General features: G+C 40.7%; 1 protein-coding gene across 4 annotated transcripts in view; it reads right to left on the minus strand.

Annotated features, from left to right (window-relative positions):
• Positions 1 to 5,005: 5,005 nt before the first annotated feature.
• The window catches only part of LOC105493837 (Spi-C transcription factor), a 33,726-nt gene continuing 20,856 nt past the window's right edge, over positions 5,006 to 17,875 (minus strand). For 2 of the 4 annotated variants that reach the window (XM_071071250.1, XM_071071249.1), the window contains exons 4-9: positions 16,019 to 16,125; positions 14,614 to 14,659; positions 13,860 to 13,953; positions 11,986 to 12,098; positions 8,837 to 8,945; positions 5,006 to 5,456 (exon numbers count right to left, since the gene is read on the minus strand). In XM_071071250.1, coding sequence (XP_070927351.1) covers positions 5,029 to 5,456; positions 8,837 to 8,945; positions 11,986 to 12,098; positions 13,860 to 13,953; positions 14,614 to 14,616 — 747 coding nt within the window. In that variant the 5' untranslated portion in view covers positions 14,617 to 14,659; positions 16,019 to 16,125 and the 3' untranslated portion in view covers positions 5,006 to 5,028. Of the gene's footprint in view, positions 5,457 to 8,836; positions 8,946 to 11,985; positions 12,099 to 13,859; positions 13,954 to 14,613; positions 14,660 to 16,018; positions 16,226 to 17,875 lie in introns of those variants that run through there. The other 2 variants (XM_011761774.3, XM_011761773.3) reach the window with 2 other exon arrangements.

Genomic DNA, 17,875 nt, shown 5'->3' on the forward strand with positions numbered 1-17,875 from the left:
ATATAAAGGGCATATACCTCTTTGAGGATACCCTTGAGCACAAATTTTTAAAAAGAAATGTAAGGCCAATTGCGGTGACTCATGCCTGTAATCCCAGGACTTTGGGAGACTGAGGTGAGTAGATCACTTGAGGTCAGGAGTTCAAGACTAGCCTGGTCAACATTGTGAAACCCCATCTCTACCAAAAATATAAACAATTAGCTGGGTGTGGTGGCATGTGTCTGTAATCCCAGCAACTTGGGAGACTGAGGCAGGAGAATCGCTTGAATCTGGGAGGAGGAGGTTGCAGTGAGCCAAGATCATGCCACTGCACTCCAGCCTGGGCGACAGAGTGAGACTCTCAAAAAAAAAAAAAAAAAAAAAAAAAAAAAGAAATGAAATGAAATGAAATGTAACTCAACACAATAAAGGTCATTTATGAGAGGCCCACAGCTAACATTACACTCAAAACCTTTCCTGTAAGATCTGGAGCAAGACAAGGATTTATACTGTTTCAGTCTGTTTCTGTTGCTCAATAAAATATCTGAGCCCAGGTAATTTACAAAGAAACGTGGTTTATTTGGCTCATGTTTCTGCAGGCTATACAAGCGTGGTGCCAAATCTGCTTCTGGTAAGGGCCTCAGGTAGCTTCCATTCATGGTGGAAAGTGAAGGGGAGCCAGAATGTGCAGATTACATGATAAAAGAGTGGAAGCAAGACAGAGGGGCAGGAGGTGCCAGGATCTTTTCAATAATCAGCTCTTGGTTGGGCACAGTGACTCATGCCTGTAATCCCAGCACTTGGGAGGGTGAGATGGGAAGATCACCTGAGCCCAAGAATTCAAGACCAACCAGCCTGGGCAAAAAAGTGAGACTTGGCCAGACATGGTGGCTCACGCCTGTAATCCCAGCACTTTGGGAGGCCAAGGTGGATGAATTACAAGGTCAGGAGTTTGAGACCAGCCTGGCTCTCAAACCCCGTCTCTATTAAAGATACAAAAAATTAGCTGGGCATGGTGGAACATGCCTGTAATCCCAGCTACTCAGGAGGCTGAGGCAGGAGAATCACTTGAACCTGGGAAGTGGAGGTTGCAGTGAGCTTGAGATCACACCATAGCACTCCAGCCTGGGCAACAGGGTGAGACTTCATCAAAAAAACAAAAAAAAGACTCCATCTCTACAAAAAATTAACCAGTCATGGTGTGCGCCTGTGGTCCAAAGTACATGGGCAACTGCAGTTGGAGGATTGCTTGAGCCCAGGAGGTCAAGGCTGCAATGAGTTATGATTGTGTCACCACATTCCAGCCTGGGGAAGAGAAAGAGACCCTGTCTCAAAAAAAGAAAAAAAAAAAATTCTAGCCTGTAATCCTGGCACTTTGGGAGGCTAAAGTGGAAAAACTGCTTGAGTTGAGGAGTTCATCTCTACCTCCACACAAAAAAACTTAGCCAGGCCTGGCAATGCACACCTGTGGTACCAGCTACTCTAGGGGCTAAAGTAGAAGGATGGTTTGTTTGAGCCCAGGAGGTTAAGGCCGCAGTGAGCCATGATTGTGACACAGCACTCCAGCCTTGGAGACTATGTCTCAAAAAAAAAAAAGTCTTTTGCAGGGACATGAAACTGGAAACCATCATCCTTAGCAAACTAACACAGGAACAGAAATCCAAACACCACATGTTGTCACTCATACGTGGGAGATGAACAATGAGAACACATGGACACAGGGAGTGGAACATCACACACTGGGGCCTGTCGGGAGGTAGGGGACAAGGGGAGGGAGAGCATTAGGACAAATACCTAATGCATGTGGGGCTTAAAACCTAGGTGACAGGTTGATAGGTGCAGCAAACCTCCATGGCACATGTATACCTATGTAACAAGCCTGTACATTCTGCACATGTATCCTGGAACTTAAAGCAAAATAAAAATTTAAATTAAAAAAAGAAAAAAAATTAAAATTCATATGAAACAGAAAAAAAAAAAAAAAAAAAAGCCAAGGCAACCATGAGCAAAAAGAACAGTGCTGGAGGTATTTGTTTCAGAGATCTCTGAAGTTGACAAAGCTGGAGGTATCACACTACCTGATTTTAAACTATACTGCAAAGCTATACTAATCAAAACAGCATGGAATTGGCAAAAAACAAAAAGATATATCAATGAATGGAACAGATTAGAGAGCCCAAAGATGAATCTAACTGATTTTCAACAAATATGCCAAGAAGAAAAAGGCAGCTTTATTCAATAAATGGTGTAGGGGAAACTGAATTTCGGCACACAGAAAAATAAAATTGGACCCTTATTTCAACACCATATACCAAAGTCAATTCAAAATGGATTAAAAACTTAAACATTCCTTCATTAGTTTGCTCAGGAAAATTGTCAACAAGAAAAGAAAGAAAGAAAGAAAGAAAGAAAGAAAGAGCAAGAACCCTAAAACTACTTGAAGAAAACATAGGGGGGTCAGATGACAGCCTTCAGAAAGAAAGAAAGAAGAAAGAAAGAGAGAGAGGCCGGGCGCGGTGGCTCAAGCCTGTAATCCCAGCACTTTGGGAGGCCGAGACGGGTGGATCACGACGTCAGGAGATCGAGACCATCCTGGATAACACGGTGAAACCCCGTCTCTACTAAAAAATACAAAAAACTAGCCAGGCGAGGTGGCGGGCGCCTGTAGTCCCAGCTACTCGGGAGGCTGAGGCAGGAGAATGGCGTGAACCCGGGAGGCGGAGCTTGCAGTGAGCTGAGATCCGGCCACTGTACTGCAGCCTGGGTGACAGAGCGAGACTCCGTCTCAAAAAAAAAAAAAAAAAAAGAAAGAGAGAGAGAGAGAGAAAGAAAGAGAGAAAGAAAGAAAGAGAGAAAGAAAGAAAAAGAGAAAGAGAGAAAGAGAGAGAGAGAGAGGGAGGGAGGGAAGAACACATAGGGGAAACATACAAGACATTGGTCTGGGTAAAGATATGTTGGATTTGGTCCCAAAAGCATGAACAACAAAATTAAATATAGACAAATGGTATTACAGCAAACTAAAAAGTTCCTTAGTTTATGATGTGTAGTTAAAACAAACAAACTAAAAAGTAAGGAAACAATCACCAGAGTAAAGAGACAACTTATGGAATGGGAAAAAATACTTTCAAGCCAGACATCTGATAAGGGGTTAATATCCAATACATATAAGGAACTCAAACAACTCAAAAGCAACAAACTCCCCCCCCGCAAAAAAAAAAAAGCAATTAAGACCTGCTTTCTGCTGACCAAGTCTTCTTCCTTACCCCTCTCTAATAAGGAAGAAAAAAGGCAATTAAAAAATGGGTAACTCCTCCTTAGCATAATAGTAAAATTTAAACATTAAAAAAGTTTTGGGGCCAGCTCGGTGGCTCACACCTATAATCCCAGCACTTTTGAAGGCCAAGTTGGGCAGATCGCCTGAGCCTGGGAGTTAGAGACCAGCCTAGGCAAGATGGCAAAACAGTCTCTACAAAAAAAAAAAAAATTAGCTGGGCTTCAACCATGTTTGCGTCACTGCACTTGAGCATGGGTGACAGAATGAAACCCTGTCTCAAAAAAAAAAAAAAAAAAAAAAAGCTTTAAGTTGTAAAAATGGGTAAGAGCAAAAGAGAACGAAAGAAAAAAATGCTAAGGAACCTGAATAGACATTTCTAGTGATGTTTTTAAAGCCATGAACCCATTTTGGCACAAAGACTTTATCATATGCAGTCATTTTTTTGTAAATGATTTTTTATAAAGCCATCAGATATACAAGAGTGAATTTCCTTACCTGAGTACATGACAAGAAAATGCTGAAATCAATATATAAGTCAAATCATCTGTACTGGCACTGTTAATCTAGAAGAAGGTGGTTGCATAGAAGATAGCAAGAATTTAGACCAGCTTATTGAAGTGGGAAAAGCCAAATCAAAGAGCTTCGGAGGTAGGATCTGCCTCTTACAAAAATTAAAAATATAAGTCACTGTCAGTGTTGTGTTTGGGAGTCAGCAGCCAAAAACAAACAAACAAACAAACAGAAAAAGCTGTCATCGTCTGTGAAAGGAAAAGAAAAAAGAAAAAGATTTTGCATCCACTGAAGTATGCAGAAAAAGAAACAATTTTTAAAATAAAATGAAGTGGGTAAGTTGGGAGCTTAGCAATGGACATACAGAATGGAGTAATAGACAGGGGAGGCTCCAAAAGGTGGGAGGATGGCAGGGGTATGAGGGATGAAATCCTACCTATTGGGTACAATGTTCACTATTCTGGTGATGAGGATGCTATGCAATATAATTCACCACTATGCAATATATCAAAGCAACAAAACTGCATTTGTACTCCTAAATCCATAAAAGTAAAAAATTATCTTGGCTGAGACCTCTTTAAAAAATAATAAAATAAAAAAATAAAAATGTTAAAAAGAGAGAGAATAGTAAGAGCAGAGCAAGGACATTTAATCTATACTTTCAAATGGGCTTGATCATTTGAAACAATAAAGTTGGCCGGGCGCGGTGGCTCAAACCTGTAATCCCAGCACTTTGGGAGGCCGAGGCGGGTGGATCACGAGGTCAGGAGATCGAGACCATCCTGGCTAACATGGTGAAACCCCGTCTCTACTAAAAATACAAAAAACTAGCCGGGCGCGGTGGCGGGCGCCTGTAGTCCCAGCTACTCGGAGGCTGAGGCAGGAGAATTGGCGTGAACCTGGGAGGCGGAGCTTGCAGTGAGCTTGCAGATCGCGCCACTGCACTCCAGCCTGGGTGACACAGCGCGAGACTCCGTCACAAAAAAAAAAAAAAAAAAAAAAAAAGAAACAATAAAGTTGCTCATTGAATCTTCACAAAGTATTATAAAAAAGTTTTTTCATTGGTAGAATTTCCCAACAAGTTAGTATAGATCACATGCTCTTTGATAAAAGCAACAATAAAGTTAATTTTTTTCTCTTTAGTATTTGCTTTAAGAAAAAAATTCTAAATTTCTTCAGAAGAGGGAAAAAAGAGACAGAGGGAGAAATCCTTAAAATTTGTAGGTATTTCCGATGCCAGTAAACCATGAAATATGAGCGTATATTTAGCAATCATGGTGATTTAGCTCATGGTAATTGGCATATGTATAATTATAATTTGCATTCCAGTTATTTAAACTGAGATATTCTTGATCAGGTTGAACACATTGTGAGTAGAAGATCTCTTTCCCCAGGAAATAGGATGGAGACAGTCTTTGGAGAATGGCCTCACTGAACTGGTAAGTCAGCTTCCTCCGGATTTTGGTAATTTCCCCACTTCTTCCGTAATTTCTCAGCGCCCTGGCCATTTTCTGGTAAGTCATGGTCTTCCTGTTGCCTTTTCTTTTTCCCCAAAGCTCGGCAAGTTTTTCTTTGTTTTTTGAAACAAACTGAAAGATGCCTTTGGTTTTATCTACCCACTGAATACAAGATGCCATCTCTGGATTACACAGGGATTCGTGAAGGTATTCAAACAGTCGCAGCTTCTTCCTGCCTAAAATGAAGGGAAACAAGGTCAGACTCCACCGTGGCTATACACCAAGAACATCTTCAGGAAGGGTTTGTTCAGCGACTACCGAATTAAAAGCTGCATCGAGACTGGTTTTTCTCCTACTCACTGCCCTTACATGCCATCACATGCATGATGGCATCATTTTACGGGACTCGAAGGTCAAGGATCTATCTGGCCTACTGAAGTTTCAGCTGGATCTTTCTTTGGTGGAGAGGTTAAGAATGTTGTCCGGTCAGGCGCGGTGGCTCACGCCTGTAATCCCAGCACTTTGGGAGGCCAAGGAGGGCGGATCCTTTGAGGTCAGGAGTTCACCAGCCCGGCCAATATGGTGAAACCCCGTGTCTACTAAAAATACAAAAATTAGCCAGGCGTGGTGGCACGCGCCTGGAAGGCTGAGGCAGGAGAATCGCTTGAACCCAGGAAAATCACTTGAGAATGAGGTTGCAGTGAGCCACTGTACTCCAGCCTGGGCAACAGACTGAGACTGTCTCAAATAACAAAACAAAACAAAACAAAACTTTCTACAGAACAATACTGAGCAAAATGGCCCACAAAGTTTAGCGGTTTTGAAGAGAAGCCTCAAAAAGCCATTTCCAGAAAGCAAGTCATTTGAAGGGGCTTTATTCAAATGAGTTAAGGGATGTAAATGCACTTTGTAAAGTGCAAATATAAGGTAATATTAAGAAAATTAATACTAAAGACCTAGGCAAAAATGCTAACTCTGGGTCTGCACAATTACTTGAAAAATAAAAAAGAAAAACTCAAATGGAAATGCCAAAAATGTTTTTATATCACTTTGTTTATTTCACAATGCAGTGGACACTGTGATATTTCTCATTGTTGTGAAATAAAATGGTACCACTAGAAGTTTTGTCTTTTTAGGAACATGGCCATTTATATTTCAAAATAACTAGGCAGGACGTTGAGAGAATCTGTGTGGGGTTTGTTCAGTTGATAGGATTTCTTTTGCATGACAGCTCAGGAGAACAAAAGTGACAGCCCATTTTGTGACTTCAGAGTTAGTCTGTAAATACCGTGCTCTGCCAGATCTATCAGTAGCTAAAAATTTGCAGCCAAATTCTGTTTTCCCTGGAGGAGGTATACTAGTGGATTCCCAAACTCTTTAAACAGTCTCTGGGGAATAGTACTTTTGTATGATACATTTATCACTCATCCAAAGACCTCAAACATTTTTACAAAGATTATCTTTTATATTATATTATCTTGAGTTTATGAATTGAGAAATGAAAAAAGGGACTTACCAAAAAACACATCGTGAATTAAAGTCACAACTTAAACAAAACTCTCTGCCTCTCATTCAGTGATCAAGTCAGTCTTAATGGATCATCATCTTTTAAAGTTTTCCATATATTTTTAATGTTTAGATTTTATTTATTTATTTATTTTTGAGACGGAGTCTTGCTCTGTCACCCAGCCTGGAGTGCAGTGGCGCAATCTTAGCTCACTGCAACCTCTGCCTCCCGGGTTCAGGTGATTCTCCTGCCTCAGCCTCCTGACCTCAAGTGATCTGCCCACTTCGGTCTCCCAAAGTGCTGAGATTACAGGCATGAGCTACCATGCCCGGCCTATAATTTTTTTTTAAAGTGAATCAGGTAGCCTCCTTGAACCAGCAGCGGTTCAGAAAGACTCCCTCAGCTATATATTTTATCTATTTATTTATTTATCTATTTTTATTTTAATTAATTAATTAATTTTTTTTTTTTTGAGTTGAAGTCTCACTCTGTCACTCAGGCTGGAGTGCAGTGACTTGATCTTGGCTCACTGCAACCTCAACCTCCTGGACTCAAGTGATCCTCCCACCTCAGCCTCCCCAGTAGCTGGGATTACAGGCACCCACCACCATGCCCGGCTAAATTTTTTGTATTTTTTGTAGAGACGGAGTTTCACCACGTTGGCCAGGCTGGTCTCTAACTCCTGACCTCAAGAGATCTGTCTACCTTGGCCTCCCAAAGTGCTGGGATTACAGGCGTGAGCCTCCGTGCCCAGAATTTACTTAAGATATATTATTTACAGGAAAAAATGCAAGAGTATAACCCCCTTTGTAATTTCAAAGGATATGCATATACTTGTACATGTGAAAAATTAAAAAAAAAAAAAAAGCTTTTCTAAAAATATGTAAAATACACTGGAACTTTTACTTTCACTTTGTACTTTAGTTTGAGTCTTTTACCATGAGTATTATAATACTTTTACTTAAAATAAAAAGAGCTAGACTCTGTCTCAGAAAAATTAAAAAATAAATAAATGAATAAATAAAAATAAAAATAAATAAATAAAATGTATTGGTGAGGGAGTCTCTCTGAACCTATTTTGGTTCAGGGGGGCTGCCTGAATCACATTTTTTAAAAATTATCTGGCCGGGCATGGTGGCTCATGCCTCTAATCCCAGCACTTTGGAAGGCTGGATCACCTGAGGCCAGAGGTTCGAGACCAGCCTGGCCAACATGGCAAAACTCCGTCTCTACTAAAAATACAAAAAATAGGCCAGGCATGATGGTGGGTGCCTGTAATCCCAGCTACTCGGGAGGCTGAGGTAGGAGAACTGCTTGAGCCAGGGAGGCGGAAGCTGCAGTGAACTGAGATCATGCCACTGCACTCCAGCCTGGGCAACAAGAGGGAAAAAAAAAAAAAAGGATGATAGTGGAGCTGAAAAATTCCTATCACCTAGTATCTACTATATATACGTTTTATCATTATTTTGGATTGTACTCCTTCTACTTAATTTTCTTTTAAAGTTAACTGTAAAACAATCAATAAATAATAAAATTAAAATTAAAAAAATAAAAAGTTAACTGTGAAACAGCCTCAGGCAAGTGCTTCAGCAGGTATTCCACAAGGCACTGTTATCATAGGAGATGACAGCTCCATGTGTTATTGTCTCTGAAGACGTTCCAGTGGAACAAGATGGGGAGGTGGAAGACAGTGACAGTGACGATCCTGACACTGTTACGCCTAGGCTAATGTGTGTGTTTGTGTCTCCATTTTTAACAAAATAAGTTCAAAAAGTGAAAAACAAATAAAAATTTAAAAGTTTAAAAATAGGAGGCTGGGTGTGGTGGCTCACACCTGTAATCCTAGCATTTCAGATGGCTTGAATCCAGGAGTTTCAGACCCAGCCTGGACAACAGAGTGAGACTCTGTCTCAAAAAAAAAGACATATGACGTCTCACCCAAGATGAATGGCTTGGACTGGTTCAAGAAGTCAGAGTTAAATTACTCTCAATTGTGATAAGAGAATATTTTGCAAATACAATTCCAAACTCAGTTATAAATTCCCTTTAAAGTGGCTATGAGGAAGATCTGGTTCTTTTACCTAGATAATGAATGATGGATCAACGTACCTTTTCCCCCCTTTTGCTGGAGAACAGTGGGTTGTACCAGCTGGTTTTCAGTTATGTTCTGCAGAGATTGATGAATATTTCCTTCAAAATAGAAGTCCGCAGCACTGTTCTATATAAATAATGTAGCAGGATGTTAAGTGAGACTTTCCCTGTGGCCTATTATAGACTGAAGTCAAAAGCTAGGGGAAAAAGAGGCTAAGCCCCTCCCAGGTTGTTAAAGGAATTACCCCCAACTGCAGCCAGCCAGATAGCTCCCAGGGCAGCACTAACATCAAACCCACATAAGGAGAGGACCAGGGGACAGAGGGTAATCTTTGGCTTTGTGAGTCGTGTCATGTCCTACCCTCCCTACAAGAAAGAAGGGATTGCTTAAAGCCCGTGGTACCAGCAGAAAGGGAAGATGGGCTTCCATTCCTGTGCTGGATGCCCATGTAGGCAAGGGGAGATAAGAAAGATGTCAGTAGGCAGCTAGGAAGATAAATTAAGTAATGAAAACAATAAAAATTTTATAAGACAAGAAAGGACCCAGCACGGTGACTCAGGCCTGTAATCTCAACAATTTGGGAAGCCAAGGCAGGAGGATCACTTGAGCCCAGGAGTTCAAGACCAGCCTGGGCAACTCAGAGAGGCCCCAACTCTACAAAAGTTTTAAAAATTAGGCCAGGTGCAGTGGCTCATGCCTGTAATCCTAGCACTTTGGGAGGCTGAGGCAGGTGGATCACCTGAAGTCAAGAGTTCGAGACCAGCCTGGCCAACATGGTGAAACCCCATCTCTAAAAAAAGTACAAAAAAAAGAATATATTGGCTGGGTGCTCAGTGGCTCACTCTTGTAATCCCAACACTTTGGGAGGCCGAGGTGGGTGGATCACCTGAGGTCAGGAGTTTGAGACCAGCCTGGGCAACATGATGAAACCCCGTCTCTACTAAAAATACGAAAATTAGCTGGGCATGGTGGCAGGCACCTATAATCCCAGCTAGCTACTAGGGAGGCTGAGGCAGGAGAATCGCTTGAACCTGGGAAGCGGAGGTTGCAGTGAGCCGAGATCGAACCATTGCACTCCAGCCTGGGTGACAACAGTGAAACTCTGTCTCAAAATAATAATAATAATTAGCTGTGGCTGGTGGTGTGCACCTGTAATCCCACCTACTTGGAAGGCTGAGGCAGGAGAATCGCTTGAACCCAGGAGGCAGAGGTTGCAGTGAGCCAAGATGGTGCCATTGCACTACAGCCCGGGCAACAGAGCAAAAAAATTTAAATTTAAAAATTACCCAGGCGTGGTGGCACATGCCTATAGTCCCAGCTACTTAGGAAGCTGGGGCAGGAGGATCTCTTGACCCCAGGAGTTTGAGGCTTCGGTGAGTTACAATTGTACCACTGCACTCCAACCTAAATGAGAGAACAATACCCTGTCGAAAAAGAAAGAAAGAAAGAAAAAAAAAAAGAAAGAAAGAAAGAAAGAAAGAAAGAAAGAAAGAAAGAAAGAAAGAAAGAAAGAAAGGAAGGAAGGAAGGAAGGAAGGAAGGAAGGAAGGAAGGAAGGAAGGAAGGAAGGAAGAAAGAAGTGGGGGAGGGAGGGAGGGAGAGGGAGAGAGAGAGAGGGCGGGAGGGAGAGAGGGAGGAAGGGAAGGAGGGAAAGAAAGAAAGATGACAGCCAAGGGAAGGCAGAATAAAGAAAGGGGACAGGAAGAAGCAGCCCAAGCTCCTACTATTTACATATGGCAAGAATATGTGGGTTTCCAAGGGTTAAACATCGGGAAGGGGTGGGCTTGAGCTGTCTTTCCACACCCCAGTCAAGAAGACTGACCAGCAAGCAAGGAGTCCCCAGGGATAAGAGGTTGTGAGGTGCGTGCTAGAAAATGGGAGTTGAAGTAGAAAGAAGTAGGGCTGCCAGATTTAGTAAATAAAAATATTGGGCATCTTTCATTTTACCTGGGAATCCTAAGTGGAGGTGGAAGAGGTTAAGCTGGAACCAAAGCACTCTCTAATTAAAATTTTTATTTAAATTTTTTTTCTTTTTGAGACAGGGTCTTGCTGTGTTGCTCAGGCTGGTCTCGAACTCTTGGGCTCAAGTGATCCTTCCTCCTCAGCCTCCCAAAGCTTTGGGATTACAGGCGTGAGCTACTGCACCCAGCCCGAAGCACTCTCTTAAAATAAAATGTCTTGTGAAGAGGCCCCAAGGGAACAATTTATAGAAACAGAAAAAGGACATTTGACATGGCATGATTGAAGGTAATGACGGAAGAAAAATAAAAACCAATTCACATTTATACCTCATCCCATGAAGACTGCTTGATAAAATGGATGTGTGAGGAAAATGAAAAGAATACACGAATGTGGAGATAGCAGGACGTTTCCCTTTGCAGGTGCTGCTATTAATAAAATATAAATGAATTGGTCCAATACATACAGATAACACTGAGTTTGAGAAGGAAAACAGAGCAGGCTAATACAAGACTGTAGGTAAAGCCAGTGCAGGGGCAGTTTGAACCTTTGCCCTGTGGCTTTTAGGGGAAACTTTTTTGCAATTTCCCAGATGGACTAAGGAGAAGCAATTGATGTGAACATCTTGAAAACACCTCCTTTTTACAGAAGTCATTCAAACCAGTCTGAGGCTAAACAGAGCAATGATGAAGGGTCACTTCCTTCCTAACAGCATATGATCATCCATGTTGACTGTCAATTTCAGACTACAGCTGATGGTCCTTAAAAAGCATTTTCAGGCAGAGCACAGTGGCTCACATCTGTAATCCTAGCACTTTGGGAGGCTAAGGCGGGTGGATCACCTGAAGTCAGGAGTTTGAAGCCAGCCTGGCCAATATGTGGAAATCCTGTCTCCACTAAAAATACAGAAGTTAACTGGGCATTGTGGTGCATGCCTGTAACCCCAGCTACTTGGGAGGCTGAGGCAGGAGAATCGCTTGAACCCAGGAGGCGGAGGTTGCAGTGAGCTGAAATTGAGCCACTGAACCCCAGCCTGGGTGACAGAGCCAGACTCCATCTCAAAAAAAAAAAAAAGAAAAGAAAAGAAAGAAGAAACCATTTTCATAGTCATTGCTGTCTTGAAGCTGGGTTTCAGACAGTGTATGTGAAATGGAAGCCTGGCAAGAATAGGATATTTGACTGTTACTGACGGATGGTCTGATACTTACAATTACCGTTCTCCAATTATAGACAGGCTCCTCTGTAGGCAACACTCCATAGCAGCTGGAACTTCCTTTGACATGAGGACGATGGTTGATTAAAGCCAGGTAATTTTTGTAATCTAATTTTAAATCAGAGAAAGAAACTAAAAAAGTCAAAGTTTGTATTTGTGCATATATATGTGTGTGTGTGTGTGTGTGTGTACATATATGCACTTACAGATGCAATTGCTTTTATCTGTTTTCTTGCCACTTTGCACTTCTCCTGTGGTGTTTATCTCATTACGCTGCTATTATGGATACTGTTATACATATCCCATTTGGAGAACATGCTCCTTGTCGCCTGAGACCTCATGATTTCTTTTCTTTCTTTCTTTCTTTTTTTTTTTTTAAGACAGGGTCTCTCTCTGTTACCCAGGCTGGAGTGCAGCCGTGTTATCTTGGTTCACTGCAGCCTGTGCCTCCCAGCCTCAAGTGATCCTCCCACCTCAGCCTCCCAAGTAGCTGAGACTCCAGGCTCACACCACCACACTTCGCTAATTTTTGTATTTTTTGTAGAGACAGGGTTTTGCCATGTTGCCCAGGCTGGTCTTGAACTCCTGGGCTCGAGTGACCCACCCAGCTCGGCCTCCCAAAGTGCTGGAATTACATGTGTGAGCCACCATGCCCAGCTCACATGATTTCTCTTATCTTGGAACACTCTGTAATACCCTGTGTAAACTTAATACACAACATATTTGCATTCTATTTAGACTACATAGTCCATAGGATAATGGATGAGGAAGTTTAAAAATACTTATTCTTCCAGGTAGAATATATCTTGTTGGGTGGGTGGAAGGTCTATAAGATTTATTAGAACAATTTAAAAGCCTTTTGTGAATAGTTAAAATGAACTGTCTATTAGATAAATAAATGTCAACCAGATATTTCTAATAGCAGATAATTATATATCTTTGTATTCCTGTGTGGAATGTCATCCTCTATATTCTCCGCATTTTTGTATGTGAGACTTTAGTTTTATTTAGGCTAGATACTCCTGGGCATATTTTGCCTTTGCTAGAATTAATCCTGGATGCTTCAGGTAAAAATGAAAATGATCTTCTCGTTTTTGAGTCCAGAAGTTCCAGACCAGCCTGGGCAACATAGTAAGACTCTCTCTCTACAAAAAAAAAAAAAAATTAAATTATAGAAAAAAAGGTCGCCGGGCACGGTGGCTCACGCCTGTAATCCCAGCACTTTGGGAGGCCGAGGCGGGTGGATCACCTGAGGTCAGGAGTTCGAGACCAGCCTGGCCAACATGGTAAAACCCCATCTCTACTAAAAATACACAAAATTAGCTGGGCGTGGTGGTGGGCGCCTGTAGTCCCAGCTACTTGGGAGGCTGAGGCAGGAGAATGGCCTGAACCAGGGAGGTGGAGCTTACAGTGAGCCGAGATCACGCCACTGCACTCCTGCCTGGGTGACAGAGCAAGACTCCGTCTCAAAAAAAAAAAAAAAAAAAAAAAAAGGAAAAAAACAAAGAAAAGGTCTTCTCTGTTCTGATCATTATTCTGGAATATAGTGGCGCCATCTCAGCTTACTGAAGCTTCTGCCTCTCGGGTTCGCACTTCTTAAGCCTCAGCCTCCAGAGTAGCTGGGATTACGAACATGCTACCATGCCTAGCTAATTTTTGTATTTTTAGTAAAGACAGGGTTTCGCCATGTTGGCCAGGCAGGTCTTGAACTCCTAGTCTTAAGTGATCTGCCTACCTTGGCCTCCCAAAGTGCTGGGATTACAGACGTGAGCCACCACACCTGGTCAGCTGATCATTATTCTTATATGTGTATGTGACCAACAAGCCATTTGATGTACCAGCAGAAGAGGGTAAATGACTTATCTTTACCTGGCGAGTACTGAAGATCTCCAGTTGAATGTTGCCTCAGAACCTCAAAAGCATCCTCAAATGCTTGACCCAGCTTGTCTTGTTCAACACACGTCTATTGGAACAATGATAGAATTCTGGAGTTTTAGAATTACCAGTTAAACTGAATCTCCCTGATTTAAAATAGTATTTAGTCTAAAGGAGGGTTTCTCAATCTTGACACTATGGACATTTTGTGCTGGCCGTCTCTGTTGTCAGGGGGCTGCCTATGCATTGTATGATGTTCAGCAGCTTCCCTGGCCTCTACCCACTGGTTGCCAGTAGCACCTTCACAGATGTGACCATCAAAAATGTTTCTGACATCACCAAATGAACCCTGAGGCACAAAATCAATCACAGGTGAAACCCACTCCATGATAGTATAGTATTTAGAGAATGGTATTCATTCTGTAGTATAGTATTTAACATTATTGCAAAATTTTAGCAAGGAGTTGTAGAGCAGAGGAGAGTGATTTAGAAAAAAGGGTCAAGGAAATATCTTCAATGGAACAGAACCTGTGAATTGTTCTTTAAAAGTGAAATGCTCTTATTTTCTAAAGTATGTCTCCAAGACCTAAAATTGAATTGCTTTGCAAACTATTTCATATCCTTATTAATATGATCGATATATTTTACTTTTAAAATGAAGGGTCGGTAAAGAAAAAAAAATTTTAATTATTATGCTATAGACATCCTCTGTGGACAGAGTAAAGAAAATTTTAAAATGTCAACTTACCATATTTCATTAATAAATTGACAATTCTGTTCCTTAGCAGTTGTTGCTTGAAGAAAATAAAACAAAATAAAATAAGTTGACAATCCTGAAAAAATTTAATATTTAAAAAGCAAAATTAAATGCAGTCTCTAATTTTATTCTGAATAAGATCTTGCTCAAAGATATTTTCTGAAAATATCTTACATAAACCAAGAGTACCTCCTGAATTCTCTTTGATGAGTACAAATTTTTTTCTACAAAATTTTCTACAGACACTTCTTTTTGCTTTTCCATGATTACAAAATGTTTTAAATATGAAAATAGCTTTATAGTTAATTATCTAAGCTGTTTGATTGATAAGAGAAATTGGAAATAACTCAAAAGTATATGTAAGTATTTCAAAATTACTTTAAATATTCTAAAATTCTGAAAATCAAAATCCTTTTTACCTTAGCATAGCCTTATAAAAGTAGGACTTTTTTAAAAACCTTTCTTTGGTGTTATATTGCCTTCTGAGAATCTGGCAAAAGCCATCCTTTTCCTCCCATGAAAATTGGGCTTAAATTGCAAATAAAATTTAGCCTATGAAGACTATCTTGGACTTGTTTGAATCCTAGGTTAAGAAAACTGGTCTAGAATTTTGTTATTTACTTTCTTATCTCTAAGTAATTCTGATTTTACTTTAGATAAACAATTATCACACAGACCCACAATTAAATGCTTTTAACTGTACATTCTATAGAACAACACAAGGAACAAACAAAAACCAACCCACATAATAAAAAGAACTGTGGTGGGTCCAAAATTGTTTATCATTCCATTAAGTAAACCCAGCGATTCTTTTTATATAAGTGTTTATCTTCTTAGTATTTTTCCCGCAAACACAATGTGTTTACTCTTTAGTATTTAATGCTGAATAATAAAATGAGATGATGTAATCTAATGCCAATATTATACATATCCATCATATATCAACATAACATGTTAAACATCAAAATTCTATTTGGCTCTTTGAAATCACTACATCATGTCAGTTAAAAGAAAATAGAAGAAAATCCAGAAATCACTCTTTGGCTCATGGTCTTTAGTGAATATTATCAGTAGTACATATTTTTTAAAAGTCATGTCAATGATTTTCAACTACTTGCTTTGACTCAAAAGTGCAGAAGCACTGAATGTTGTATTTTGAATTAAATGCTTAAAAATGAACATGTTCTCTTTGACTAAAATGCTTCACAAGACTATCACAACTATTAAAAGTAGCAAATCTAAAGGGACGAAAAAACTCAAAAACATTATTGATTACCACGATTGCTTAATATTTCTTGCATCTGAACACGCAGACAATGAGAAACACTCATTAGGCCAAAGGAAAAAATGAACAGTGATTAGAAGATATTTAGAAAAACATAAGCTGAGAACTTACCGGGAAGACACTTCAACCCTTTATAGAGATGTTTCATTAATATCAGAATGGTAAATTCAACGGAAGGCTATCGTGAAAATAAAAAATTATTTTCCAGTGTGATGGCTCTGACGAAAAAAATAGTAATATTTTTTAAAATCAGAATTGTTAAGACACAACCATCAAGAACACACTGGCAGAGTTGCATTAAATAGCTGTTTTTAAGGAAGTTCTTCAAAAGGGGATTTTTTTTAAAAGATACAGTGCCTTCACAATTTCTATTTCATGATACTACCAGTAGACACCAGGGGCTATTATTTTGAAGAGACACATAGTAGTTTGCACCCCATCAGCCAAAAAGCAAAAAAGCATTAGAACAAACCCCATGAAACCCCGCCCAACTTAGGTTGTAGCTCTTCAGATTTCATAGCCCCACTGGAAACTTCTAACCCACGCAACTCAGGCCCACCCTTCTTTTTTTTTTAATGCATATTACTTCTCTTCCAATTCTGGATTCTATACTCTCTTTCTTGCCTGTACTGTCAACAGCCTTCACTCTGGACTCTCCAAATCAGTCTTTCCTCCTAAACCCCTTTACTTACACTGCCGTTCACTGATCGCCTGACTTAGAGAGCTTAAAGGCCTATGGCCGTTGCCCTGACATTCAAGGCTCTTGAACCTTAGCCTTATGTCTTGCCACTCACTTGAGTGGGGATAATGGAATCCATGCTCTTGCTTTCCTCCACATCTAAATTCAGTAGGAGCTCCAAAATGGTTAGGAGAAGCTTATGGGTGGCCATGTGGTTGGACATACCTGAGGCTGCTGCATTCCTAATGCAGGTCCCGTTCTCTTACTTGGCTTGAAGGTTTATTTGGGGTGGCTCTGATGGAAATTATGAGATGCTCCCTCCACCTATAATACTTTCTTCCCAGTTCATCCCCCTGCAGATACACCCTTTTTATGTTACCTGTCCATCAGTGTCCAAAGCAGCATCCACTTGTACACGGTGGAAATAACCTTCCTGTGCCCTGAAACACATGTCTGCCTCTCACTTGGCTCACCTGAAACCTGCCATTTTAATAGCTGTCACCTTTTGGCCAGGGGGAAAACCGCCTAAGAATTTTTTGTAAACCTTGTGGGTGGGGAGAGTGAAGAGAGCCTGTGATCAAAGCTGCCAGTAATTTCAATTTTGCATTGTGGAGCCTGACCTCACCTTTGATAGGGGACTATTGTTTTGGACCAATTACATCTTTGAGCCAATTTGTTATGCAAATGTAAACACACAGCCCTTCTTCTGATATGTAGATCTTATAATAACAAGTATAAAACGGTAATCACTAATGTTGATTTGTTTTTAATCTATGCCAGTCTACACCCTTTTCAAGCCACCTTATTTGGTTCATTCGTTCAACATTTTACTGAGCTCTTCACTCTTCTGGGCACTGCCCCATGTCCAGGAGCTACAGCCCTGAACAAATCCTTATGAGAAGAAATGATTTTAAAAAAATACACACATTGGAAAAGTGTTACATAAGAAGTGTCAAAAACAACAATACAAAAGAGAAAGATTATGAAGAGAGTGTGCGAATAGCCAGGAAAAATCTCTGAGGAGGCAACTGGTGTGAGCTGAAACCCAAGAAGACTTAAGAGTGAGCAGGCGGGCAGGGTGTCTGGTGCCTATATCCCCACTAAGCAACTACTCAGGAGGATGACTTGAGGTCAGGAGTTTGAGACCAGCCTGGACAGCACAGTGAAACCCCCAAGCCCTGCCTCCCCACCCTGTCTCAAAAAAATGAAGGAGTGAGCAAAACAAAAAGCAGAGATGCAAATATTTGGAGGAGCACCTCCTGGCAGAAGAAACAGCAGGTGTGAAGAGC

This window comes from Macaca nemestrina, chromosome 10 (genome assembly GCF_043159975.1).
Source record: "Macaca nemestrina isolate mMacNem1 chromosome 10, mMacNem.hap1, whole genome shotgun sequence".
Taxonomy (NCBI): domain Eukaryota; kingdom Metazoa; phylum Chordata; class Mammalia; order Primates; family Cercopithecidae; genus Macaca; species Macaca nemestrina.